Source organism: Mustela putorius, unplaced genomic scaffold (assembly GCF_011764305.1).
Source record: "Mustela putorius furo isolate JIRA1106 unplaced genomic scaffold, ASM1176430v1.1 tig00537248_pilon_pilon_pilon, whole genome shotgun sequence".
Lineage (NCBI taxonomy): Eukaryota > Metazoa > Chordata > Mammalia > Carnivora > Mustelidae > Mustela > Mustela putorius.
This window is the reverse complement of record NW_025422387.1, coordinates 8643101-8670455: the sequence shown is the minus strand read 5'-3', so window position 1 is coordinate 8670455 and position 27355 is coordinate 8643101. Positions and strand designations below refer to the sequence as shown.

At 59.2% G+C, this 27355-nt stretch overlaps 1 protein-coding gene across 4 annotated transcripts in view; it reads left to right on the top strand.

Annotated features, from left to right (window-relative positions):
• Positions 1-27355, top strand: part of RBM19 (RNA binding motif protein 19) — a 121421-nt gene that overhangs the window by 78841 nt on the left and 15225 nt on the right. For 2 of the 4 annotated variants that reach the window (XM_045073529.1, XM_004753296.3), the window contains exons 22-23: positions 7092-7197; positions 18482-18602. In XM_045073529.1, coding sequence (XP_044929464.1) covers positions 7092-7197; positions 18482-18602 — 227 coding nt within the window. The remainder of the gene's footprint in view (positions 1-7091; positions 7198-18481; positions 18603-27355) is intronic. The other 2 variants (XM_045073526.1, XM_045073525.1) reach the window with 1 other exon arrangement.

The following is a 27355-nucleotide window of genomic DNA, read 5'->3' as shown; positions in this document are numbered from 1 at the left end:
ACGTCCAGACTGGGGCTGAGTGGTCCCTGCCCCCTTCTGGTGGAGCAGGGATCCTGAACCTAGAGCAGGTTTCCACTCCCCTTGCGTGTGCCTGCGTGTCGCTCTCCTCCTTCAGTCCAGCCTGGAAACGCCTCCACCGGGGTCACGCAGCTGGTGAAGACCAAGAGTCAGGCCAGAAGCTTCCATTCCTCGGGGCCACATGCCCTCCTTACAGGAGCTAGCTGCAAGAGAGAGTGTGGGCCCTGCCTGGAACAGGGCCCCGACTCTGACTCAGAGATACCATTTAACTGCTCGGCCCAGGAGTCCTCATCTCGAAAACGAGAGGGTCACGCTTGCCTGGAAAGGAGCCATGAAAGGCTATTGAGAAAAGCTAAATGCTGTCCTCCGCGCTTCCTTTCTCACTTTCTTGGAAACCGGGCCATTTTTCAGCCTCCAAGAGGCCAGAGTGAAAGGGAGGATTGCTCTGATGGAGACGAGGTAACCTTTCCACATCCGGCTCTCACCGCGATGAGTGGTGAGTAATTGGAAAAGTTCGGTCTAAAAGCCACCCTTTAAAAAGAGAGCGAGCAAGAGAGAGAACAAAAGAGGAAGGAACTGCATGTCCAAATCGGTCTCCGTTAAACGTCTCTGAGAGCCAGTGCCCGACGAGGCTCCGGTCCACAGGGTACACACGCTCCCCAGCTTACCCCTCTGGGGGAGGAGATACCAGCTACAGCAGGGCAGCCATGGCCAGGCTCCCTGCTCGCATCTGCACCTTGGCCGAGGCTGTTTAGAGGGAACCTCCAGAGATGTGTCTTCTCTGACCCAGCGGGGTTCGATTCTGAAGCTCACTGGCCCGTTCCTAGACCCCCCAATAAATCCTAGAGCCAGTCCCATGTTTGCTTGCTGCAGTGATTGCGCTGTAATCGATGGGACGCATGTGGGTCTCTTGGAAGGAGTGGTTCCCCCGAGGGCCGCACACTCCTGTAATCACCTGTGGTACGTGAAGACGCATCCTCAGGACAGAAGGACTGTGTGTTCTGCCCCCAGACGTGACCACATGGCTCCAGTAGCCAGTGCTTGCTCAGTATAGGGACCTGGCCCTGGGGTAGGACACTGAAGGCCAAACGCATGGCCGAGTGAATGTGAGAGTGCGTGCTAGGCACAGGCCTGGACTCTACAGACACAACAGGGACTAAACTCAGCCGTCTTGGAGTGTTCGTTCTATTTCTAGAACAGAGAAGGGAAAGACAAGTAAACAGGTTATTTCCAACAGTGCTCAGATGTGACAGAGTGGCCCGTGAGGTAGGGAACAACATTGGATGGAGTGGCCTCTTCGGAAAGGGGGCGTTTGAGCTGAGATCAAATGACAAGAGGGAGTCAATGGTGGGCACATCGAGGTAAGGAGAGGTCCAGGTCACGAGAAGAGCGGGGTCAAAGGTTCTGAGGTAGGCATAATTTCGGCAGTTTTGGGTTTTGGACGCATTGCAGCAGTGGGAGGTTGGGGTGTTGGACCCTGCGCCCAGGCCTCTGTGTACTGCAGAAATCACTTATCGTAAGGGGAACGAGTTTGTGCCTCTCCAAGCCTCAGCTGGGGCCCTTATCCACATGGGGACTGTTAAGAAGGCCACAAGACACGATACCAGGCAGAGCAGCTGCCCCCCTGCCACGTTCACTCCCCTAGTGGGAATCACTGGTGGGTCCGCACGTTCACAGGGAGACCCTTCTGTAGGATGGTGGGCACAGAGGGGAGAGATCGGGAGCCCTGACCTGTGGCCCCTAGTTGGCTGAGATAAGAAGTTTGATTGCAGAGTCCTTTTGTGTCTGCAGGATGGGGGGGGGTGTACCCTGCCTGCCCATCAGGCGAGTGTCCCCTGAGAACAAGGTTGATGTCTAACCCACAGTCACCTCCCTCCCGGCACCTGGTACCCGGGGAATGTCAGGCCGGTTGTTGCTGCACAAGACATTGTAAAATGCTGCTTGTAAACGCTGAATGATCAGAGGCACAAGGGGACAAGCCACCTGCTTGCCCCCCCCCCTCAGCTCATTGCCACTTGTGGGACCTTGGATAGGACGCTCCACCCCTTTGGTACATAAGGACTTGCTGAGTGACCTTGGAGAAATCCCATGACTTCTGAGACTCGTTCTCTGCACTGACAGAAAGGGAGTGGCGGTGCCCACCTCCTAAGGCCATTGGGAGATCGTGTCCAGCAGATGCTTCATGTGCTGGGGGGGCCCACAGCCCGGAAATCCCAGGGGGACGGCTGGATATGCTGGTAAATCAGAAAATTGGTGCTGGTGGTGGGGGTGTATTTGAAAGCCTTGTTTTGCCAAGAGATTTAGCCCTTTTTTCTTACCTCCAGAAGGAAGGGAAAGAAGCCTGGGGCTTATTCTTACCACAAACCATCCCTTTATCTTGTCGAGACCATGCTGTTGTGTGACTCTGGGTCCCTTGGGTGACAGCTGGTATTTTTTTTCCCCCCTCAGCAGTGCATTGAGCGCAGGTGGAAGAGAAGTCATGCCAACAAACTTCCCCACGTGACTCGGCACTTCTGCTGGGCTGCGGGTTCCTCTGGCAGATCCAAAGAGGAGAGTGTGATAAGGACTTAGGTCCTGGGAGCAGAGGGGCCGAGGCTCTTCAAGGTGTGCCCGACCCCCACTTGGTCAGCATACAGGTCAGAGGGGCAGGCCAGCCTCACAGTCCGCTCACGAAGCCCCAGAACCCGGGCACCAGAGCAGCGGCACGACCACCTCAGACAAGGAGGCTAGAGGAGGATTCATCCCTTCTCAGGAGCAGAGCCAAAAACCCCAGCCAGGGCTGGAGTCCGGTTGCGGGGTTCGCAGTGAGCACGGAGGGAGGAGACCCCCACGTGCACCCACGGCACACGCGCGCGTGCACACACACACACACCCACGTATTGTGTCTGTGTTCAGGCCTGTAGTGCAGACCTGATTTGCATGCCCAGACCTGTTTAGGAGGGCTGGGCATAATTGGCTCGCCTCGCTCCACACCTCGCACCCCCTCCCACCTCTCCCTCCCCTCGCTCCCTCCCACCCCTGCACATCTCGGAAGAAATTAGAAACGTGACAACAAACTCCAGTCGTGGAAAGCCCACCGGTGTGCCGGCAGTCCTGCGCTGTGGGTGCGGCAGAGAGGGTGGGGCTGCGGCGTGGGGAAGTAATTGGTGAACCCAAGGTGAATGAAGTAATTGGAAAAGTGAGGTGTGAGTTTGTTATAAAGTGTGAGCGTGGTGGGGGAGGGAGGGAGGGCCACGTTTAAAAGCCCGGTATGTCCTCTTTATTCACAGCTTCTGATACAGTAATTGCTATTTTGTGGTTTCTATTATCTACACAGTGGGGAGCGCACACGGCTCCTTCCCCAAGCGGCGGGGTCTGGGCTGGGTGGCGGGGGAGCTCCTGGGTGCCCCGTGACTTCCCTCCCTCTCTGGTCCCTGGAGGCCCTGCCCGGCCTCCCCCAGGTGGCAGCCTCTGCTCCCCAGAGACGAGGGTACATGCAGAACTTCCTTCAAAAGCCACTCTTAAAAATGGCTCCGTGGACCTTCCTGTCAGATAAGAACCTTAGTAATGGCTGGTATTTATATATCGCTTATCTCCAAGGAGCTAAAGGTACTTCATCGATTTTCCCCAACCTTTTTTTTTTTTTTTGCTTTTTAATTCGCTTTCGATATCGCACTGAGATCATTAGTACCAGCCTTATATTATCCTGCACAGTCACACAAGCGGCCGGAGTCGGCCGCCTTCCCAGCATTGTTCTCGGGCCGGGGAAGGGGGCAGCCGGGAGAAAGCGCATGGCCAGGGGACAGGGCCTGGTCGCCTGGCCGCTCCAGCCTCTGGTTTCTCTCCCCTGGGGAATCCAGACAGTTACACCTGGAAACGGTGTGTTTAAAAAAAGGCCGAGCACCCCCCTGCCCCTGGGCACCCGGCCATCGGTGGCTGGGGCCACGGCAGCAATTGTGGTGTCTCGAAGCCTCGCCCGTTCATTTCAGGGCTTCCCAGACATCGGGAAGCGCCTTCGAAGATCTGACCCTAATCTTGCAGCTGCCCCTCAAGGTCCGGCTCTCTCGCGCGCTGTTCTTAGAGGAAAGGAGGAAACGTGCTCATCGGGACCGTTTCCCAGGTCCCCTTGAAGAATAACGGGACTTCTGAAGCCATATTCTGTGCCGCGCAGACGGGGGCTGCGACCTGCCTGAGGCCCCCCCCAGCTGCCCGGGACAGGAGCCCTGGAGCCGTGTGCTTGGTCCCTCGTGGCTGCAGGGCCTCTCTCTGCCATGGACCACCCCCCGCAGAGCTCTGAGATGCCACGTCTCCGGGCCACGTGAGCACACCGCCTTCAGCCTCTGCTCATCAGCTTTTCTCTCTACCTTTTAATTATTTTCTTTGCCTTTCTCCGGACCCTGAGCTGCTTGCCATGCACAGAGCATCCGCAGCTCGTGGTGTGCTACAGCGGGAAGAGTGCACCTCAGCCATCTCCCCCCCCCCCGCCCCGCTCTGTCACGTACACACTCACATCGGCTAACTCACCACAAATTTAGTTGAGGCTACGAGGAAATCTGGGCAGAGGCCATCGGGACCATCAAGGGACAGGACTGAAATCCCTGCAGGCAGAGACTGCCGGTTCACACATGGCGGGAGCGGAAGGAACTGGGACTCAGTCTCCCTCTCTTGCCGTGGGGTGTTGACTAAGTCACTAGAGCCCTTGGAGTCCTGGCAGGCCACTCCTAGCCACGCCGCTCCGCCTTTATGCCTCCAAAAGAGACCCCCAGTCCCGAAGGTGGCCAGACTGCATCCAGGTAACAGAAGGACCACTTCAGGGGAAGGAAAGCTCTGGCTCATGTCCTCAGCCTGCCCCTTGCTAGCCAGAACCTCTGCTCCCTGAGCTCAGTCTCCCCATCCGTGAAATGGGGGTGGCAGGACTACTAAGGAACATGTGTGCTATTTGTACCTACCCTGTGGCCCATGCCACGTCCCCCTCAACACAGCCCTTGGGGTGTCGGTGGTAACATACCAGTGGTCGTGTCTATGACCCAGGGCTACCGTGGGCTTGTCTGTTCAGTCCAAAAATGCCACCAGGTGTCCCCTCCAGGCCAGGCAGCGGGCTCCTGGCTGCGGATCCCCTAAAGAGCAAGATAGATGTGGTTTCTGCGGTTGCAGAACTGAGCACCCACCTCGGGGTGGTGGAGAGCGCATCGGCACCTATACCGCAGGGCCCTAGTGGAGAAACACGGTGAGCCCTGACTGCGGGGGGAGGGGTGGGCATTCGGGCCAGGCTGGTGGGGGGGGGGGGAGTTGAGCATAGGCTGCTTGGAGTAAGCAGTGGTGAAGCCAAGGCTTGCAGGAGCCTAGGGCAGGGTCGTCGCACCCTTGTCCGCAGGGCCTCCTGCGTGGCCTGGACACGTGGGAGGTGCTGGCTGAGGCCTTCTCTTACCTGCTGAGTCTGAGTGCTGTCATCGTCGGGTCCTCGTGGCCATCAGACGCAACATCCCTGCGGTCCCCACATCTCTCTGAAAAACTCGGAGCCATCGGACCGTTTACCTGAAGGAGACTATGTGGAAATTCCTCTGGCCGCTGCCCTCCCCGGCCGCGGCTCTCACGGAGGAAGAGGCAGTGCCTGTCATGGGACGCTTTGGCCTTTAGGTGGCAGAATAAAGCAGGCTTTGCAGGCTCGAGGACTCCGGCCCTCCCACCTCACCTTCTTGCGTGTCCCCACCTGCCCAGCCTCCAGGCCCCAGCCGCGCCCCCTCACGCCCCCTCCTCCGAAGGAGCCAGAGCCTCAGCCAGGCCAGGAAGACTGACAGGGCTGCAAGGCCTACCCGCTCCGGCCCCTCCCCTCCCCACGAGGCCAGCCTCCTCGCTAGCCTGGGGGGAGCTGCTGGGGGAGCTCGGAGAGACGTGCGGATTCATTTTGAGGAATCATAATGCCGCATTTACACACCATCCTGCCTTCGGAAATTGGGCTGGCAGATGCCTGGTCATGCTGGCGGGGCTCCGGGTTCGCGCCTCGGATTTAGCTTATATCATTTCACGAGAGCTTACGGCCTTTACTGTGTTTTTACCCAATCGGTCTTTGGCCCCGAAGCATCCTCGGCCGCTGAGTGTGTGCGCCGTGTGCCCAGCCACCCGCAAGTGTGCGCAGCTTTTCAAATAAAATAACACCTCTTCAGATCCCGTGCACATTAAATATTTATCCGCAGCAATTTGTGCATATATATTTGATAAATGGACATCGGGATAGGGTTGGGGTGCGGGGAGCGAGACAGGAGAGCCAGAGAGACCTGATCCTTTTGTCCAGGCATTTCTCGAACGTTGATCTGAGAGGAGAGGGTGGGGGAGAGGGCAGGGGATGGTCCAAGCTGTGTTTACCTGTATGATTTCTGCCAGGGGGAGCCAAGCCGTTTTCTCCTCCAGAGCTTTGCCTGACTTCAGATTCGCAGATCTCGAAACTATAGCCCAGAGGGAGGGGACGTGGGGTTTAGAGGGAGTAGCTGTGTGTTGTTCTGGCACAGGGCACTGGAGAAACATCCCGGGGCCCGGGACCAGGAGCAGAGACTCGTCCTGCTCGCTCCACACAGGCTTGCCTTGTGCTCGGCTCAGCCGTGCGGGCGGATTCAGGTCAGGAGACCCTGCTGACTTGGCGTCCGGATCCCAGGCTCGTGCACACAAGCAGCCCTGTGCCCTGGCCACGGGTGTGCAGGGCTGCACCACCCCCCAGCCCCCACCCCTGCCAGATAGCCCCACAGGCAAGGGGAGGCCAAGTGTGCCAGCCTGTCAGAGAGGAACCAAACATTCTCCGCCAGCATCTCCAACCCGATCATCCCTCCCTGCCCAGCGTGATGGCAGGGATCTGAAAGGGGAGAGAAGGACAGTCATGGCCCCAAGCACGTGCTGGCCAGTGGGGAGGCAACCCTGTTGTACGGTGCATGCACGTGCATGGGTGTGGGTGTGGGTGTGTGTACACACGCGCATATGCCCCCTCAAGTACTTCTAACCAGAAAGGAATCATGTGTGAGAGTGGGTCCTACCCTCCCACACATACCCCAGCCCCTTTGCAGGCCTCCATTCTTAAGCTGCTGCATTTTGCCTTTTGTTTCTAGCACCTTCGGGGAGCTGAAGACCGTCCGCTTGCCAAAGAAGATGACCGGGACGGGCACACACAGGGGGTTCGGCTTTGTGGACTTCCTCACGAAACAGGATGCAAAGGTGAGACAGAGCCCTCCCTGGCCCACCCCGACTTCGGTTCTGAGCCCTTAGTAGGAGAAGCAGCTAAACCTCTTAACAGATGAGGGCTTGTCACGGCCCCGTGTGGTTCTCTTGCTTGTTCCCTGACCCTGCTCATTTGTGCAACTCTCTCGGGAAAAAAGACCCTGGGTTTTGTGCTTGGAGGAAGGGTTAGTTCTGTGTCTCCTGCCCTCCGTCCCTCCCCAATGTGACATCCTCAGGAATCTGGGGGTACAAAGGAGGGAGGCCAATGGGTTTCCCGGGCCTCCCCAGCTCACACAGAGCTCCCTGGTCATGAGCGCCTGGAGGCAGATAGCATGGGAGAGGCCATGCAATGTGGCAGGGGCTGGGGGCCAGCACTTGGGAATGTGGACATGTCCGCAGGAACCCACATGTGTTTCCCCTCAGCTTCCCACTTGTGGCCAGGGCCTCTTGGTTGTGCCGGTTATAGGTGAGGTCATCCCAGGCATATGTATAAGCACAGGTACAGAATTTTCCAGGCTCCTTGGAGACAGAATCTTTCACTTTGGAAGCAAAGTGTCCTCTCAGATTGGGGCACGGGTCAGCATGGGGCTGGGTTGGAGAGTGGGGGTCACTCTTGTGGGTGCGGGGCCCAGCCCAGCAGCAGATGTGGGATGTGGGAGCAGAGGCAGTGTGGTCAGGGGGCCCGCTATGTCGGGGGCTCCCTCAAGAGCCTGTGCCTTTCCCCTCTGCTGGCCTCCTCTTTCCTCAAGGGTGCGGTGAAGTGACAGACGGGAGCCCTCCTCATCTCACGAGGTGTCCTTCGGGAAAGCAGGGGTGTTGGTTAGAATCACCCGTTGGCCTTTAGCGAGCTGCCGTCACCAGAAGCCCAGTGGGTGGAGCCGAAGGTGACATCTCAGGGACGCAGCTGCAGCCTTTGTGGGCCCTGGGAATGCGCACAGGCACAGAGGGCACTCCTGGGACCTCGGGGAGCCTTGCCAGCCACCTTTGTCTCGGCGTCTTGAACTCAAGTGCCTGTTTTGTTGACACGTGGCCGCATTTGTCCGGACATCTGCTCCCCTTTCTTCTCAGCTGGCAGCCTTTCCCTTGCCTCCTGTCCGTGGCAGCAGGGGCAGCACCCCCGTGCGCAACAGGCCCTGCCTGGCCTCACTTCCCGTCAGCAGGGACCCGCGTTGGGGGACCCGTGTTGGCTCGGAGGGCAGTCGCAGAGGGCAGCCATCCAGAGCGCTTTCCCATCGGCGGCTTGGCCTTCCGAGCCTGCCTCACACTCCAGGTTCCTCAGCTGTAAGACGGCAGTGGGAACCGGGTCCCAGCCTCGCAGGGCGCAGGCGGACGGCATGCGTGAGACCCTGGCGTGCTGTGCGGGAGCCCAGAGGGTCGTTGCCTCGCTGTGTGACCTCCAGACCTGCTGCCTTGAGGGCCGCTGTGCCTACGTCCCAGCCGGAGGGGAGGGAAGCCCAGGGCGGTGTTTTCTCCCTGGCCTTCCATCGAGCTCGAGGCTTCTGAGGGGCTGGACAGTGAGGGTGCCGAGCTGTTGTCACCTGTCTGGTGACAAGTCACCTGTCTGGAAAGCAACCGAGGAACTGATGGTTTCCGGGTGGGGCTGGGGTCCAAATCCAGCTGAGTCGGCTCCCAGTCCAGTGCTCCTTCCCCAGCATCAACCAGCCCATTCGCCAACCGGCAGAGGAGAGAATTAGGCCTGGTCGGTCCCTAGAGGCACCCCCTCAGCACCACTGTCTGCTGGGGCCCCAACATGCCCCCATCTGTGCCGCCCCTGTGCCCGGCACTGAGTCCTCTAACCTTTCTGCATGACACCGTGTCCCGCCCCCCGCATGTGATCAGGAACTGTGTCATCCGCCAGGCTCCTCTGGGTCAAGCACACACCCCCAAACTGGAAAGAATCCTAGCACGAGGCTCCCCAGAGGCTGTGGTGGCAGAGCTCGGGGTAACCAGGCAACTGATGACAATAGCCAGAGGCTCCCATGGCCAACCGTGCTGGCTTTGTATGTGACATGCACACATGTGTTGTACACCACACCGCATCGCCTTGCCCCAGCCTGCAGCAGCCCCGGGAACAGGGTGGGAAGTTCGCATCACTCCTGCACGGCCACCGAGCTCCATCTGTGTAGCTGCTGCAGAGCTCCGTGGACTGGTCCCCGTGAACCGAATTCCATGGATCGATCCCCGTGAACCAACCAGAAGCCCAGGCTGTGGGGGGCCTGGCTTCCAGCCAGGCTCCGGGGCCAAGGTGCTACGCAGGAGACCCATCCCCCTTATCACAAGGTCAGCGACCTGGCACATTGTCCCATCCTAGGACACTTGTGGGCCCTCGGTGTCCGGGGCGGTGAGCGTCAGTCCTTCTGGAAGTGCCCCTGTTCCCTAAAACTCCGGGGTGGTGAGCTGATGTTTCTCGAAGAACTTCCCCCTCAAGGTGGAGGGGAGTGGGAGGGCTGGAAGCTGACGAAGGAAGACTGAAGTCAAGGACTCGACCCGTTCCAAATGGTCTTCCCTGGGTGGCCTGAGTCTGTCTCACATGCATGCTCTCTCCCTGTCTCAGGAGCCACCCTGACGTTTCCAGAAGGGTAACGTCTTGGCATTGATCTAAACCGTCAACTTCTCAAAGCCCGTCTTTGGCAGGGGGTGCTAGCCATTCCCATTTGTCACTCTCCATCCTCCTAGGACTCCAGGAAGTTGGCGGTGGGTGGCATTTGACACCTGAGGACACTGGGGCTCAAAGAGGGTCAAGTCACTGGCCCCGGGATCATGCAGCCGGGACGGGGCAGAGCCGGCCCGCGTGCTGACCAGATGCCGAAGCCCATGCATCCAGGGCCTGCCCTCCGCGTTCATCTCACTTACACTGAGTGCCAGCCCCTCTTCTCTCCAGCGCCCAGCAGAGAGGACTTGCCTGTTAGAGACGTTCCGGTGGGGCTGGGGGGGCAGAGCATCTCTTGGGAGCACACCCAGGCTGAAGGGAGCCCCCCACCCCCAGAGAAGGGGCGAGCACCCCAATATCAGCCCCACCAGCGTGCATATCAGCTTCCGGTTCCCCGAGTCCGACAGCAGCCTGGCCCCCGGTAGCCACTGGGGTTGTCTTCCGCAGCAACCCCCTCCTCTGTCTTTGCCCGGAGCAGGCTGGTCCCGGGGGAGAAAGGGATGGGAACAGCAGACTCGCAGCCCAGAAACCAGAATATTAATTTTTTTCCCATGCATGCGCCTTTAATTTTTCCCTTCCCGAGCCCGCCGCGCCTTTGTACTTTTGCAGTTGCAGCTGTTTTTATTTGCCGCCGCTGCTGTTGTTTTAAAAGGTCTATTTTCACATGGAATGTTATCCAATTAGCAGAGCAATGTGTTGGCTTAAATAAACACTTGGGGGGAGCCGGCGGTAGGGAGACGTGATGGCGGCTGGTGTTGGCAGGCAGAGCTGTTCTCACCGTGGTAAACAACCACGGCTTTAATTGTGGGGGCGCTCCAGTTAATGTGTCCCTCCCCACGTCTCGCTTCGGCACTGTGCCAGGGAAGGGGGGTGGGGGGGACGTGGACCCGTGCCCCCTCTCCCCGCCCCAGGGTTGGGCTGCTGCTGAGGGTTTTGTCAGTGACCCCCATCGGGCCCGGCCGCACCCACGCTGTCACCTTGCAGACTCTGCTGAAACCAGCCCGGTGCTGGGGAGGGCGGACCGTGAGGGAGCCGGACGGGGCTCCTCCGAGCGGGGATGCCCGGCTCCGTGCCGGGTGCCCAGTGCGGCCCGCGCAGGGCTGAGCCGTCTCGCCTGCCCTATAAACGATGATCGCCGTCAGATTATCCGCGGTGTGCGCTCTGCACACGTTTGCTTAACTGAGTGGAAGAAGGGAATAGAGCACAGTCTCCGGGGGCCTGTGGGAGTGCGGCAGGGTCCGAGGGGCCGTCGCCCCGTGGAAAGGAGGAGGCCGTGGACGCAGACGAGGGGCTTCATATCCCCGACACCCAGGTTACTCGTCCATCCGCACATCGGAATGCATACTACCTCCCCGAGGCAGCCGTGAAGGGCAAGGGCCAGGCCTGGACTTTGGCACATGGCACCGCAGAAAGGGCAGCAGCAGGGGTCAGAAAGGGCCAAAGCCGGGCCCCCAGGGTCAAGGCTGCTGCCTGGCTCTCAGATGCTCTTCGTCCCCAGACAGGTTAACTGCAAGCCAACTCAGGAATCGGGGTTGATCCCCGTTTTCCTGTTCAGGCAGGTCCACGAATCCCGAGCCTTGCATTTCAAAGCAGGAAGTCAGGCTCAGCCAACACATTTAGCATTTATAGGCTGAGAAGTCTGGGTCGGGACAAGCCCCTCTCAGCTTAGCAGGGGGGCACCCTTCATTCATCTCCAGGGGATAAGCAGAGCTGTGAGCTCCCCCTCTGCCCCTGGGTGAAGGTCAGTCAGTTTCCAGAGTCTTTCTCTCACATCAGGCAGTCAGTCCCTGTAAGCCGGGAAAACCGACCCACCTTTCAGAGCTGGGCGACTCTCTCCCTTCCAGGGGCACCACTCATAACTTCTGAAAAGCTCTACTACCAACGGCAAAACGGGATCAGGGCTCAGACCCTCACCGTGTGCTGGGCACTGGGGGAAACGAATCATCGTGGTCTTATTGATTCTTCGGCAGCTGCGGGAGGTCAGGGTGCCCCCACTTCACAGTGAGAAAGGGGAAACCCAGGGAGGTGCCCCATCCGTCACAAAGCCGGAAGGCATCCAGGTCACGTCACAGGTCCCCCTTGGAGCCGAAGGCCATTAGCAGGCCATGCCGCCTCTTTGCCTGGTTGCTTCTGACCACCGGTGACCTGGCACTGGTTCCTTTATCTCTCCAGCAGTTAGAGGGGGTGCCTCACCTTTGTGTCCCCCACTGGCGTGTTAGCTCATGGTGGGTCCTCCGGGAAGTCGAGTTGAACTGGATGGAATTGTGTGGATGAACGCAGGACAGGGAAGAGAACCAAGGCCCCGGCTATCTCTCTGAGAAACTTGTCCTCAGATCCCCGGGTTCCCCACTTGCGAAGGTCCAGGGTGCCAAATGGGGCCCCCCAGTCCCGTGCCAAGAGCCGCGCTCATTCCAGATATCAGCTCCCGCGTCCTGGCAGGACGCGCTTAGAGCTTGCTTTCGGGATTGTGAGTGCCGAAAGTCAGGGATGGAAAGGTTCTGCCCCTCAGAGCTCGGGGGCTGCCCAGAGAGACACAGAGCGTACGTACAGAGTGTACAGGACCTCCTCCCGGAAGCATAGGCCCCGTGTTTTTGAGCCACCTCCGCAAAGAGGAGGAGCCAAGCCCCCAGCAGTGCCAGCCAGGGCCCGATGCTGCCGTTCCTGTCACTCGGTCCCATGCTCCCAGGCACACGTGGTCATTCTTGGCCGTCTTAGGTCACACTTGCTCCAGGCACTGGGGGCGCAGATGGCCGGGCGCAGGTTGCCGTTGTTTGTGCTCAGGTGGATCTGACATCTGCAGAGAGAGGCAGCCCGTCCACTCTGCAAGGCCCAGAGCAGAAGGGGCTGAGAAGGGCCTGGGCTTGTAAAGACAAGAGTCCTGTCCTCGGGCACGGGCTGGGAGCCACACACCCATGGGACAGGAGTCCTGCCAAGGGCACCGAGTGGACTTCTTTTGTTGGGAGGAAGAGGTCTGTCTCCAGGGAGAGCTGCAGAAAGGTCAGCCCAGTGCTGCGCTGGCAGCCTTCCAGAGCCCTCCGTGTTCCGGGAAGATGGCTGCCAGGCCTGGTCACAGTCTAGCCGATGGCTGTCATTCCCCTTCTACGTTAGCAGATTTTCTCAAAGTGGGCAGGGGAGGGAGGTGTTGCAGAAGAGACAGCTGGAGGCTAGGACTCTCGGTGCCCACAGTTAGTGGCTTAGGTCAGAGGAGATGATTGGGGTGTGATTCTGGGACAGCCAAGCCAGGGGACCGGACGGTAGCTAGCTTGCGCTCCAGCCAGACCTGCTCTAGCTGGTGGAGTACGCCTCAGTTCTGAAAGGGGCCAGGCCTTGAGACCTGCTGTCTGAGGTGAGAAGTCCATCTGCCCCCGGTCAAGGCAGAGGGACTTGGAGCCGCCAGCCTTGTCAGCAAACAGCCTCCTCCATGACGGTCCGAGAGCGATTCATGAAGGAGTAGGTAGGGCACGGGGACTTTCCGGGGACGCTGATGCCCCCAGGGGCCAGTGACAGTGCTGGGGAGGGACCCCAACGTGAGCTCTGGTCCTGGAAGAGAAATGTCCCCACCCCCACCCGCCCTCCCTCCAGGACTACTGGCATCTCGCAGTTGCTCACCCAAAACAGAAACCGAAAGCCAGAGCCTAGTTATACAGCCCGTGGGAGTCGGCTGCAAAAGGCCAGAGAATGTTCCAGAAAGAAGCAGGAATAGCCAGCACTGGCCTGTCGGATGATGACAGGAAGTGGCTCCAGAGAGCAGGGGCTCCCCTCTTCTGTGGTGTTATCCTCCTGGCCAGTCGGATGCACCTTTCAAGTTCCCCTCTAGATCTTCAGGCTTCTGCAGTGACCCGAGTGGTGGTCTGGTGGTGTACCGAGTCCTGGTGGCCTGGGCACCTATATCTGTCCCCCGAGGTCCCCAAGTCATACCTATTAGGAACAAATCTTTTTCCCCCTCTCCATTGCCAGACACAAGACCCTATAGGCACCAAGTCACGTCCCAGTTGGAAGGCAGAGTGCGCCACACATACAGGCAGCCAAAGACATGAGTTTCTTGTTCCTGTCTTCCATGGTCGGTATCGTAGGAGTATGGAGGGACCACAGCAGGCTACTCAAGTCAGCCCTCTGTCTCTGGCCAGGACCAAAGCAAGTGTCCCTTCCAGTCTGCAGACCCTCGGTGGAAGAGCCCCACGGTCGGCTCTGTGAATACAGTAGCCCCCTCCCACCCCCTTACCTATGGTGTATTACCTGCGGTCAGCCGCGGTCCAAAACCAGATGACCCTCGTCCAGAGACGGCCAGTGTAGCCGCCCGACACCCACATTGTGCACCTCGCTCATGCCCTCTCATCTCCCAGGCACATTAACCTCCCACACCCCACAAAGAAGGGGGAGTTAGGACAGTAGCAGATTTTGAGCAAGACCACGTTCAGGTACTTTTATTAAAGTTTATTGTTACGGCTGTTCACTACTGTTGTAACTGTAGCTCTCTAATCGCAGTGTTATTAAATCTCTTACCGTGGTTAATTTATAAATGAAATTTTGCCACTGGTACACCTGTAGAGGAAAAATATATATGTGTGGGTTCCATACCGCCTGTGGGTTTGGGCGTCCCCTGGGGTCCTGGAGTGTATCCCCCACAGATAAGGGGGAGCAGCCTTATTCCCTGGGCACTACTGGGGCAGCAAGGAGAGAGGTCTTCCTTCCGAGGTTCAAGGCTGAGCTTAGGAGGCTGGCCTGCAAGCAGATGTTCATGGGGCGGGTGCGGGCTGGAGGCCGCACAGGCGGGACACAGGGAGGGCACCCGGGTCAGCTGTGACAAGGGAGCGCTTCTGAGGCCAGACCGGAGCAGGTCACAAAGGCCCGAGGATGGCACGCACAGGGTCTGAAAGGGAAGGAAGAAGCACGTGTGAAGGGACCTTGGCCGGCGCCTGTTTTCCTGTCCCTGGAATGGGAGAATAAAGCCTGTTCTCGTGAATAGGTTGGGAGCCTAGGCTTAGAGTTGCAACCCTGGAGGTCTATGATCTGCTTCCCTTTCATTCCAAGGGAAGAAAACAGGCAGCAGCAGCAGGGTTTGGAGAGAAGCACCAAGCCAGGAATGTCTAACTCCCTGCTTTTTCTGAGACACCTTCATTGCACCAAGTCCTGGGCGCCCCCAGATGAATGACGCCCCGAGAGCTGATTTGTCAGAGGGGGCCTGTGCCGCAGCTGAGGTTCAGGCTCTCAGGAGGAAGGTGACATGCGTCTCAGCAGGCCCAGAGGCTGGGGGGAAGCTACCGGCAGGCCCCAGGCCAGAGAGGCCGGGGCTGCATGTTCCCCTTGGCAGTGCCTAGAACCTTCCGTGCCTTCAGCACTAGCCTGAAGGCCTCTTGAGGGGGGGCTATGTCCTTCTCCTCACCCACCCCCTGCCTTCTAGGACCCCCCCAGATAAATAACAAGCTCCCCTCAGGCCCCTTTAGTGAAATAAGACAACTCTGGATTGTCCGAGGCCACTTTTAGCTTCGAGTCCCTGTACCCGCTACCTGCCACAGTTTGAGGCCACTACGTTGAACTTGCAAGGCAGCGGGCACTCAGGAAAGCGGCTCGGTCTCCTGTGAACCGGAGGGGACTGGGATGAGGGAGGCTAGTCCTGCTATTTTTGGAGAACTGCGTGCTGGGCTCCAGCACCAAATCATAAGAGCTTATGTCCCTCCAAATATTGTTCCGGTTTTTCGGTGGCGTAGGGGAGCAGAGGGCATCCATAATAATAACCCCAGCTAAGGATGCTGTTAGACTTCACAGTCCACGGGCTCCTCCTCGCCACTCTTTGCTGCCGCCACTCAAGGAACCGGTCCCAGAGAGGTTAAGCAGCGCGCTCGAGCTCACACAGCTTGCACGTGGTGCAGTGGAGATTTGAACCAGAGGCCCCCAGCCTTAATGACTGTGCCATCTCACCTCTGGAGGTGAAAAGCCCTTCCAAAGCGGAGGTGAGAATTGGGAAGGGTTGCCATCAGAGGCCAGGAGAGGGAGTTTTTCAGCAACTGCGGCAGTGAACGGACCCCTCCCAGGCTCCATGGGCGCACAGCAGTGGAGAACGGGGTCGGAAGGAAACGCCAGTCTGAAGGCTGCACGCAGAGAGGGGCCGGGACCGGGGTGTCATGCCTGAGGCCCCCTCCCTCCCTTCTCTCTGCAGCCCAGCTCCCACCAGCTGGAGCCTCGTGCCCACCCCCCACCCCCCCGCCCACCCGCCTGCGTCCCCGGGACTGCAGCTCCTCAGGGACCCGGACGGGGGGACGGAATACCCACCACGCCAGACTCCCGACTGACTTCTCTCCCCCAGCTCAAAACCCCAGCTCCCCCAGTCAGGCTGTCTCTCTGCAGTGCCAGCTGAGAACGCGTGTGTTTTAAAGCTCGGAATGGGCCATTTCGGCTCGGAGTCCAGATGCAGTTTTATGTCCGCGTGGAAAAAATGCAGAGGCTCTGCTGGCAGTCAGAAAGAGTTTTTTAAATTAAAGTAAAACAAAAGGGAGGGGGAGGAAGGGAGAAAAAGTTTCCTGCACCTGGCCCTTCTCAGAAAAGGGCAACGAGAACAGAGCATTTCTGTACTCGGACTGCATGTCTTTATTTTTTAAAAAGTGCATGTCCCCCCAGTCCTCACCAGTGCTTTTCAGAGTTGATTGTTATGGAATATCCACTGCAGGTGACCCCCCCCCCCGGGCACATTGTGTGCTCATCCCACGATTAGCCCCATTTTACAGATGAGGAGACCGAGGCTCCCAGTGGGGCACCTGACTTACCCAGGGTCACCTCAACTGCTGTAATGAAGTACCACAGCCTGGGTGGCTGAAACCAACAGAAATTGACGTCTCCCCATTCTCAAGGCTGGGAGTCCCTGATCAAGGGGGCAGGAGTTGTTGGGTTCCTTTCAAAGGAAGTCTGTTCCCCTCCTCTCTCCCAGCATCTGGTGGCAGCAGCATTCCTCAGCCCCCTGTTTCCACGGGGCACCGCCCACGTCTGTCTTCACGTGGATGTCTCTTACGAGGCCACAGTCATACTGGGTTAGGGGGCCCACCTTCTCCAGGATGCCCTCGCCTTTATTTGACTACACCTGCAAGGACCTGTTTCCAAATAGGGTCAGAACCCAAGGTCCCAGGGGTGTGGATGCCAACACCCATTCTTGAGGGGAGCCTGGTCCAGCCCGTAACAGTCACGCTGAAGGCGAGGGCCAGGGGCGGTTCCGTTCCAGAGTGGAGCTCTCCTGGTCACACGCCACCTCCTCGCAGCATGGAGGAAGCAAGAGGGATGCGTCCTGGTGGCCCCTCTTCTCGTACTGCATGGTGCTGATGGCAGTCCAGAAGCACAGACAAAGACGCCACTGTTAGCCACCGTGGCTTCCCGACCTGACGAGCACCTGGGGCTGGCCCTGGCCATTCCCATGGCTGGCCCGCGGCCTCGCTGCTAGGAGAAAGAAATCACAGATGGGACAAGTCAGCAGTAACAGCGCAACCAGGACGAGACCTAGCATCTATTGAGCACTTAGTGTATGCCCCACACATTCTAGGCATCTTCCACTTAATTCTTTCTCCTCTCCCTTAGAACCCTGAGATTGGAAGGCCATTAACATTCCCATTTCATAGACCAGGAAACTGAGGCCAGAGAGGTTCATTAACTTGGTCTTGAAGCGAGGAGGTACAGGACCTGCGCTGCCCAGACACAGTGGCTCTGGAGTCTAAGCCTGTGGCTTCTGTGAACCACAGGAGAGCTGCAGGGCGAGCCCCAGGGTGGTGCCACTTAGCCTGGGCCCTGGTGACATTTAAGAGCGAACTCATCAGTACCGCATGGTTCCATTCATCCGAAACATCCGGAACAGGCAGATCCAAGGAGATGGAAAGCAGACTCTTGGGGGCCGGGGGCCGGAGGCTGGGTGCCAGGGGCTGGGTGAGGGTGAGGAGCGACCAGTGCCGAGTGTGGGGTTTCTCCAGGGTGGATGGAGGATGACACGTTCCGAACTTGACACGGTGGTGGCCGCACAACTCTGACTGTCCTGAAAACCTACAAGCTATGTACTTTAGAGGAGTGACTTGCATGGTATGTGCCTTCTATCTCAGTAAAGCAGCCCCAAACACCAGAGAGGAGGTAGGCAGAACTTGGGAGGCCAGGAGCAGCGAAGAGCGGGAGGCCAGAGCTGCTGAGCCCGGGGAAGGAGCCAGCGCCTGGGAGGGCAGGGGACGCACTCCCCGGGGCTGGCGAAGGACAGAGCCACCAGGGAAAAGCGAGGGGCTTGTGTGGCTGGTCACCATGGCTAGGCAGGGCTCGGCTTTGTCCCATGGCGCTCCCCCGATGGCCCGGTGGGAGGTGAGCCGGCCCATGGGGTAGCCCTCCCCAGACGGGACACAGTGTGGGAGGAAGCCGGCCACGGGCCCAGGCACCAATTACAGGCAGATATATTGACGGCGCGTTCCCTCGCAGCTCTCTCCCTGGGAACGTAACCTGCTAATTGAGTTAAGTGCCCAGCAGCTCCCATACCCTTGCTAGAGAGCAAGTGTCACAAGGGCCAGAACCTGGCCTTTGAGCTTGAGGAGCCGGCATGGGGGCAGGGGACGGCATGAGCGTCTGCTATAGGTCTCCGCTAACTCGCCGTTTCATTTCCTGCCCTCGCACCCCCAGAGAGCTTTCCACGCCCTGTGTCATAGCACCCACCTGTACGGCCGGAGACTGGTCCTGGAGTGGGCCGACTCGGAGGTGAGCCTGCAGACCCTGCGGCGGAAGACGGCCAAGCACTTCCACGGTAAGCAGGCCAGGGTGCCCGGGGGTCTGTCCTTGCCTGGACAGGCTGCTGCCATCCCTTGACGGGATGCTGATCTGTGCAGACGGCGCCTGTAGCCTCCATACCCTCTGGCTGGGTTGGGTCATTGGGAAGACCCTGGTACCCCGCCTTCCGTCCTGGCAGGTGGCTGGCTGGCACTGCCACCCAAGGCTGCAGCTCACGTCTAGTTGCCCTCTCTACCCGGCACTCTCTGTCCAGGTCCCCTTGGCCAGCCAAGGAGGTCACTTGCACTGAAACCCCTACTGTCTGCCTCCTTTCCGGTGGACCCTCCTCGGTTACTCCGTCTGAGGGCCGTCCACTCCCTGCCGGGAGCCCGATGGTCACAGGACCTGACTCCCACCTCTCACACACCTTGGGGGCATCCCATGGCCTCGCGGATTATTCAGTCCCTCCCCAGAAAATACTCAGTGAGCACCTGTTGTTCTAGCACAGGGGTGCAGCTGTGACCTGGCTGGGCAGCAGGTTCTAGTGGAAGAGGCCAGGTACGTTACTTGAGCGGGTGGTCTAGAAAGGTCTCCCTGCAGAGGTGACATTTGCGCCCACGAGAGGGCTGCCTGAGCAGTGGGGACCTTGAGCTTGGCACCTGCAGAAGCAGGGAGGCCAGCGTGGCTGGAACCGGTAAGGTGGCGAGAGTTGGGGGCCGGCTTGCAACAAGTCTCATCCTGTCCAGCAAGGTGCTGGGGAGTCAGCTAGGAGGGGACAAGGGAAGGTCTCGAGAACACTGAGCCACACCGGGCGCATGGAATGAGAGGCAGGTGCCCCCGACTGTCCCTCCCAGGGTGCACCCCTGCACTTGGGCTATCAAGGAACCTTTGAACTTGAAGCCCATCTCCACGCCTCTCCCATGCATCTCAGAGGTGCATTCAGGGCCCGGCAGGAAAGGGGCAGCTGCTAGCCTCCTGCCCACTTAGGATCCTGTCGGCTTCGTGAAGGGTGCCCAGGAATAGCCTCCCCCGGCTGGGAATGCGTCTCTTCCTCCCACCTGCCCAGGAAAGCAGGCTTGATAAAGGGGCTCCGTAGTCCCACGGCATCAGCCACGGCTGCTCTGAGGTCTCAGGTGGCAAGCTGCCTTCCTCCATCCAGGAGTCCCAGGGACAACTGGAGAGTTTTCAGCGCTCGGGGTTTCCTGGGTGGACCAGTTACCCAGGCGCCTGCCACTGGTCCCCTCACCCATCCCCACCAGGCAGTGGGGAGCCGCAGTGTGACCTGGGGGCAACCTGGGGTATTGGCTGCAGAGCCCACCCTTCTGCCACTCACCCCCGTAGGGATGGAGCATAGAGCCAGGATGTGACTGTTGCCTGTCCCAGCCAGTGACACTGGGTCTCCCCAGTCATGCAGCAGCGTAGGGGACCCCACAGAGGAGGCAGCCCTTACAGGGCTGGGAGTTTTCCAGTTGTTGGGCCCCGTTGGTCTTGCTCTGAGCTAGCAAGCAGGGCCTCTGAGCAGTGTCTTGGGTGTGCAGACGGCCCCCCTCCCCCGAGGTTTGCTTCGAGCACAGGGCGTAGCCTTTGACTGTAGCTCAGCCTGTGGACCCTTCAGATACACCAGGGGCCTTTTCCAGCCCAGTCCCATGTGACCGCCCTGAGCGCGCGCGGTGGTGCTCTGTGCCTCCCCACGTGCTCTTCCCTCTGCTCAGAATGCTTGGCCCTCCGGTTTGTTTAAGCAGCCAGGGCCTGTGCAGCCAGTAAGGCCCAGCTCAAATGACACCTCCCCCAGCAAGCCCCCCCTTTCTCTGCCCCTCTCCTTCGGTTTCCGCGAGGGCTCTGTCCTCCTTCCTATACTTCCCTGCCGTGTCGTAATTTATTTCATTATGGTTTTCTCCTCGCTGGACTGATGCCTTTCCCCGCATGGAGACTGTGTCCTTGGCTTCCTCTCTGGGCCCCCGTGCCCGGCCCCATGTCCAGCATAGGCCAGGCCCCCCCGTCGGAGGCTGGGGAAGTTACCAGCAAAAGTACACGAGCGACCGGAGGAATCAGGACTGAGTACACAGTCCCCAGCTCACAACTCAATAAGTCCCCAAATCCTGACGTGCAGAAAGGGAACCTATCCCTATTGACAGCCATTGACAGGCCCAAATGCACCCGTCGGCAAATGTTTGTGTAAGGGCCTCTGCCCACGCCTCGCCTCCACCCGCCCCCAGGGCCGGCGGCCTGCAGGCTCAGCACTTCTCCCCCACGTCGCGGAGAAGCCCCCTTCGATAAATTGAGTTCCAGAGACAGTGTTATTGCCTCACCCCAGCGGAAAGGCTCAGTCAGGGGCGCCGCTGTGGGATCGGCTGTCTCTAGTATCGGCTGCAGGCCGAGGCCCAGACAGAGCAGGTGTAGTCCCAGCGGGAACAGAGGCAGTAGCATTCGTTCGCGCGGGTTCCCGGGAATTCCCCAGCAGCCCTGTGAGATGGGCATGATGAGCCCCGGGTTGTGGTTTGTTTGTTTGTTTGTTTTAATTTTAGGATTTTATTTATTCATTTGAGAGAGAGTTGAGAGAGCATGAGCAGGGAGAGGGACAGACTCCCCCAGGAGCAGGGAGCCAGGTGCGGGGCTCGATCCCAGGACCCTGGGATCTTGACCTGAGCCGAAGGTGGACACTTCACTGAGCCACCCAGCTCCCCCTTGATTAGCCCCATTTTACAGATGGGAACACTGAAAGCAACCAAGCATTGCAGTGACACGTGACTACTCCTGTTTATTAAGGACTCACTCCATGCTGAGGTCTGTTCTCAGTCTCTGACCTGCACCGTCTCACTGAGCCCCAGGACAGTGGCAGCAGCTCCGGGCGCTTCTGTCTCCGTTTTACAAAGAAATCGAGTGAGGCACTGCCCGTGGTCACGCGGCCGGAAAGTCACAGATTGGAGCTCTAGGCCAGCTCCAGAACTCTCACCCCACCCCGCCACCCTGTACTACTCCATACTAGCAAGTGCCGTCTTCCAGAAGTCTGGGGCTTTTTTTTTTTTTTTTTAAGATTTTATTTATCTTATTTGACAGACAGAGATCACAAGTAGGCAGAGAGGCAGGCAGAGAGAGAGAGAGGAGGAAGCAGGCTCCCTGCCGAGCAGAGAGCCCGATGTGGGGCTCGATCCCAGGACCCTGGGATCATGACCTGAGCCGAAGGCAGAGGCTTTAACCCACTGAGCCACCCAGGCGCCCCAAGTCTGGGGCTTTTATTAGACCTGGGTATATGAGTGTTTCCTGCATGGCTTCCTTCATCCTGACTTGTCCAGACCCTGAATGTAGACTGTCCAGAAATGGAGGCTGTGAATAACAGGTCATGATGGAAAATGTCAGACAGCCCTTTGGAATTAACACAGTGTGTCCTCCTAGAAGGCCCCAGGGGGTGCACATTACCGTGTCCCCGCTTATAGGCTGGGAAGCTCAAGTGCCTTCTGAGGGTCAGCCCAGCTCTGTGTTTGGACTCCCTTTGAGTCCCCCTGGAGGAACATGGCCCTCAGGTTCTGGAAGGGGCCATGCACTCTGAGCTGACCGAGTGTGTGGAAGTGAGTATTGCCAGACCCTTCCTGAACCAAGGGAAGATGGGCAGGGTCCTAGCAGGGAACAGAATTACCCCAGGGGTTGGCAGGAAGAGCCTGTAATGCAGAGGTGAGGGTAGGGGCCAGAGGTGAGCAGTACTGAGGAGCAATCCCCCCTCCCCCCACCTTATCCCAGGGCCTGTAGGGGTAGGGAGGAAATGATGTCCCTGGGGTCCATCGAGAGCAGGGTCTGCAGACACGTACTCAGTCCCCTAGTGTAGAAGCCCACAGCCAATGCCAGAGAACCCCACAAAGCAGGTGGGGAGCGGCGGGAAAAGTTCCTGCAGCTCCTTCTCTTCCCACCTTTCTCCCCGCTGGGTCTCCCCTTGGCCCACTGCATCTGTAAGCCAGAGGACCAGGTCCCCCAGGGACACCTGCCAGCAGACAGCAGGACAGAAGCTGGATCTGATGGCCCCAGAGAACATCTAGCCCATGTTGGGCCCACGAGCAGCAGCAGGGCTGTGCTGAAGGGAGGGGGAGACCCCATCTGGAGGGGTCTCTTCGGCGCGCACCCGCCTGCCAGACCTCCACGCTGGCCTCACCCGTCTGGGTTGAGAAGATGACAGAACGGCAGCCTGAGAGTAAAGTCATTCCCAGTTGTGTTTCACAGCACTCTTGCCCAAAGAAACACATGATAATCCTCTGAAAACAAAAGAAGGCTCTCTCCAGAGCACAGCAAGATAAGACACAGGGATTTGTACCCTAGGATCCGTGAAACCTTGTCTTCGCGGATCCTAGTCTAGGGCTGGCCTCAGAGGAGCTGAGCCCCCCGGAAATGTTGTCATCCCGGTGGGCGGGTGTGGGTGCGTGCACGTGTGTGTGAGCAGGTCTACCTCTCGGGCAAGAGGATCTGTTGTCTTCAGATTTTCCGTAAGCTCCTGGTCCCCGAAAGGTTGGCTGTAGGAGAAGGAACGTTGACCTTGTAATCCAGGAGACCCGGTTTCTGTTGCTCCCTGACTGAGTGTCAGGGGGCGGGGCTTGGGGGGGAGTCAGAGTGCCTGCCCCCTGGGTTCCGTTTCCCCTTCCACAACTGTTCACCAACGGTGGCGGTGGCAGCTAACAAAGGCGCCCCCTTTTCGAATTGTTGTGCGTGGGCTGCTCTGTTGGTTTTCTCACCCAGAGGGCACCCCCACCCCCCAGGGCAGTCCCAGGAGGTAGGGACTGTGAAGGGAGGAGGCACGTGGAGATGAAGTCACACGCTGGGGCTCACGCAGGCAGTGTAGGGTGGAAGCCAGGTTCGAGCTCGCGCAGTCCGGCTGAAGGTCCCTGTACTCAGGGCAACAGCTCCATCTGTCCTTCCCACGTTAGCTGGACCCTGGGGGGCGGGGGGGGGGGAGGGGTTCGACAAGTCAGCCCACAACAGGTGCTCGGGAGCCTGCAGTCCCCCGTACTGACCCCTCCATTGTGTGTCTGAGCTTTTGGGGGAATGGGAGGCGCCCCTACAGCCCTGAATGTTCAAAATAGGGCTGCTGGCCTCCTGCTCTCCTGGCTGGACCCTTCCCCCCGCCCCCTGCTCTGCCCCTTCCCCGTGGCGAAAAATACCCAGCTCATTTGTGTCGAAATCTGCATTGTTCAGCGCTTCCAGGGCCCTGGCAGACTCCGAGGGCAGGTGGGACGCATGCCCAGTTTCCTCCCTCCACGCCGAGCTCTGCCAGGAAGGCACTCAGGTCTCCCGTGGAGGCCCCGGCCCCGGTTGCCCAGCCCGAGCCCTGAGGCCACGACAAAGGGCTCCCTGTGGAATGTGTGCTGGGGATGACAGGCAGGCGTCCGACCATTCGGCAGGGGGGCCAGGCACGAAGCTTGCTGGCGAACCGAGAGCTCCGCAGCCCCTGCGACCAGCCCCTCTCTCCGTCCACGAGTCCCTGATGAGCCTAGGTGAAGGTGGAAGGTGCCGTGTATGGTTCGGGCTGGATAACACTAATTATTATTATTACTGCTGTAACAACTTTCATCTGTTAAGCCTTACTCCGTGCCAGGTGTTATCGACGGGCGGTCGCAAGTATTAATTCTGGAGAGTCCTAGGGGGTAAATACCATCATTCACTCCTGCTTTGTAGATGAGTAAACTGAGGCACAGAGAGGGCAGACACCCTGCCCAAGGGGGCACCCGGTTACTAGCAGCCGAGTCAGGAGTCAGACCTGGGCTTTTGGCCATCCTGCTCGACTGAGTCTTTGTATCAGCAGGTGTGTGCTGGTGCCCCTTCCGCTTGCCCCAGGGTGTGTCCCCATCCCAGCTCTGTGACCTCGGGCACCGCGCTCAGCCTCAGCTCTCATCCATATGGCGGGACGAGGGTGCCTACCTCCTCTGGGAAACCTTGGGGCTCAAGGAGGCGATGCCTCTAAGGTTCCTGGCACAAGTGAGCGTGTGACAGATGTCACTTCCCCCATGTTTCCTTCTTGGGGCCGCCCAGAGCACTTTGTTGACCTCGCTTCCCAGGCCAGCCGGGCTGAGGAAGGATGTGCTCCGGGCAAGGGAGAGAGACCGGAGAGGAGCCCCGGTTTTTGTAAGCCTGGCTTGTAAACGGCGAGTGCGCGTGCGTGGGTGGGTGCGTGGGTGAGAACCTGGAGAGGCCCAGCACGTGGGCCCTGCCCGGGGCCGGTGCGTTTGCATCCGACTCCGGATGACAGCTCGTGGAGACGGTGTCCATAATGCCCTGCCTTCCGACGCAGGTGTGGGAGCGAGCCGTGCTCCGTGCCGGCCTGGTGTTCACCACTCACAGAGGGTCCTGTGTTGGCAGCCAAAGAAGCTTGTTTTAAACCTCTGCCGCCACCCCACCCCTGCCGCCAGCTTCCAACCCTCCGGAAGCCTCCATCCTGTCCCTTGTCCCTGTAAGATGGCAGGGTGTCACGTTTCTCCCTTCTCAGGTGAGGCCTGCGGTATGGCCATGACGTTGAACAGCAGTGGCCAGGTCGGCCTCTGAATGCCATTGGCCATGTTGCTCTGATCTTGACACCAGACGGAGGTGCCCTGAGAGGGCAGAGCAAGCCGGCCGTCCTGCACAGAGCCGTCTGCTCCCCTCGCCCCTGCCCCGCCCCCACCTCCCCTCCCGGCCTAGAACCGTTTTCCTCTCTGCCCCTCGCGGCCCCCGGTAGGTGAAGTGCTATTCTTCAGCCCTCGCGTGTGGGAGGGTGAAAAGAGAGAGCAAGGAGGGAAGAAAGAGGAAAGCCGGCCACTGGCTGTGTCCTTTTCTTCCCGAGCGTGTTACAAACCAGCAGGGTCGAGGCATCGAGAAGCTTTCAGGGCCTCGGCAGGCCGCGGTACCCGCAAGCGGCACCGAGAGAATATAATGGTAGAGAAGCAACCCGCCCGCAGAAGCCTCTGTTTCAGACCCCGCACAGCCAGGGAGGCCCGGGCAAACGGGCTTTTACTTGGCCGGGAGCGCGGCTCTGCTTCCCGCCGTTGTCTTATTCCAGCTGGGAGGACTGATGGGCTGTGGTTAGCGGTTGTACCTTTCACCTCCGGAGCCGGGAGCGCAGACATGACCAGCATGGCAAGCGGCTGGCAGCGGCGCCTCCCCCGCCCGCCAGAGCCAGCCCAGGCCGGGGCGGGAGATCCGCTCTCTCTGGGTGCGGGCGGGTGCCCGGCTGGTGCGGGGATGGGGGGGTGGGGGTCACGAGCCTCCAGCACAGGTGCTGATGGGGACCGGAACCAGGTGGGGAAGGGGCCCGACTGCCAGAGCCCTTGTCCCGGCAGCCTGTCCCTTGCCCCTTCGTCCGCCGCTCTCAGCCAGAACATGAGAGATCGGCCCTCTCCCTGGTACCCCTGGTGTGCTCGGTTCCCCCATCATGCTCCTCCCCCCTCTTCCTGCCACTCTGTGTTCCTATGTGCGATACTCTGATGTCTCTTCTCCCCGTGAGGCCCTGCGCTCCAGGGCAGGGGTCCTTCTCCGCATCTCCCTGTCACTGTGGTCCTCTGCCTAGCACCGTGGGCGCTCCTTTACTGTCCGTGGGCCAGGCACACGATTGTCCCATCGGCCCATTCTGACCCAGTGTCTCGTCCCTAGCAGCCGTAGTGCGGGAGTCGGTTCAGCCCCTCCTCACTGTCACCCCACGGGAGGGAAGCCCGGTTGCCAGGACGCTGTACGGTTAGCCGTGCAGCCAGCCCCAGAGCCCCACTTGGCCTGAAGCCAGCTCTTCCACCTTGAGCCTCTGCCCACCACCAGTCTAAAAGAGGCAGCCATGTGACTTCGTATTAAAGACCAAGTCAGGTGCTGGAGAAGAAGGGAGAGGGCTGAGTGGAGGACCTGCTCTGTGCTGGGAGCACAGCCAAGGGGTTCGGGGATGCAGTCCCGTTTTAGCCTCCCCCCTCTCTGGAAAGAAGTGCTGTTCCTGTCTTCCTGAGGTGCACACTGAGACCCAGAGAGGTGTGTGTGCCAGAGGGCACACAGCTTTGCATACTGCAGAATAGCTCACCATTTCCTATTCTGCAGAAGCCCCCACATCCCCATTTGCCTCCCCCATCAGACCCGGCCTCCCAGTCCAGGTAGGGCAGTGGTTGCAAACCAGAGCCCACAGCCAGATCCAGCCTGCAGCCTGTTTTTGTAAATAAAGGGTTTTTGGCTCACGGCCGTGCCCGTTTGTTCCCACGGTCGGTCCAGCCGCGTGCTCGCACTATGAGGGAGGAGAGGGGCTGCCGCGGAGACCTGTGGCCTGTGAAGCCAAAATGGTTTACTGCCTCACCACTTACAGAAAAGGCCTGCCCTGGGGCTTGAGAAATGGCTGCCCTTATTTTATCTAAAAGCCACGGGGGTAACTAATTCCTCCTACCATGAGCTCTCCTTTCTCAGAGCATATACAGTTCTAGAAGCATCACGGTCACACCCTCTCCCACCCCTGCCCCACTGAAGTCTCTGCTTAAGAACTCCAGCTCTCCCTGGGAACGAGGTCCCATCATCCTGCCCCTCACTGGCTCTGTTCGGTCATTCACTCATTCATTCATTCACGTGCTCGACTCTGCGTTAACCACCTCGTGTTCAAGCTTTTCTCAGCCCTGAGGACAAAGCAGTGAACTAGAGAGAAGTCGCCTGCCCTCGTGGAGCTGGCATTTCAGGGGGAGAGACAGATGACAAAAGAGACAAATAACAAAGTTAGGACGATAGCAAGCCCTATGGAAGAAATCAGAAAGGATAGCAAGGTGCTCCTGGGAGCCGGGAAGGGTGGAGAGATTTCCCCCTCCTCTTGGCACAGCCCTG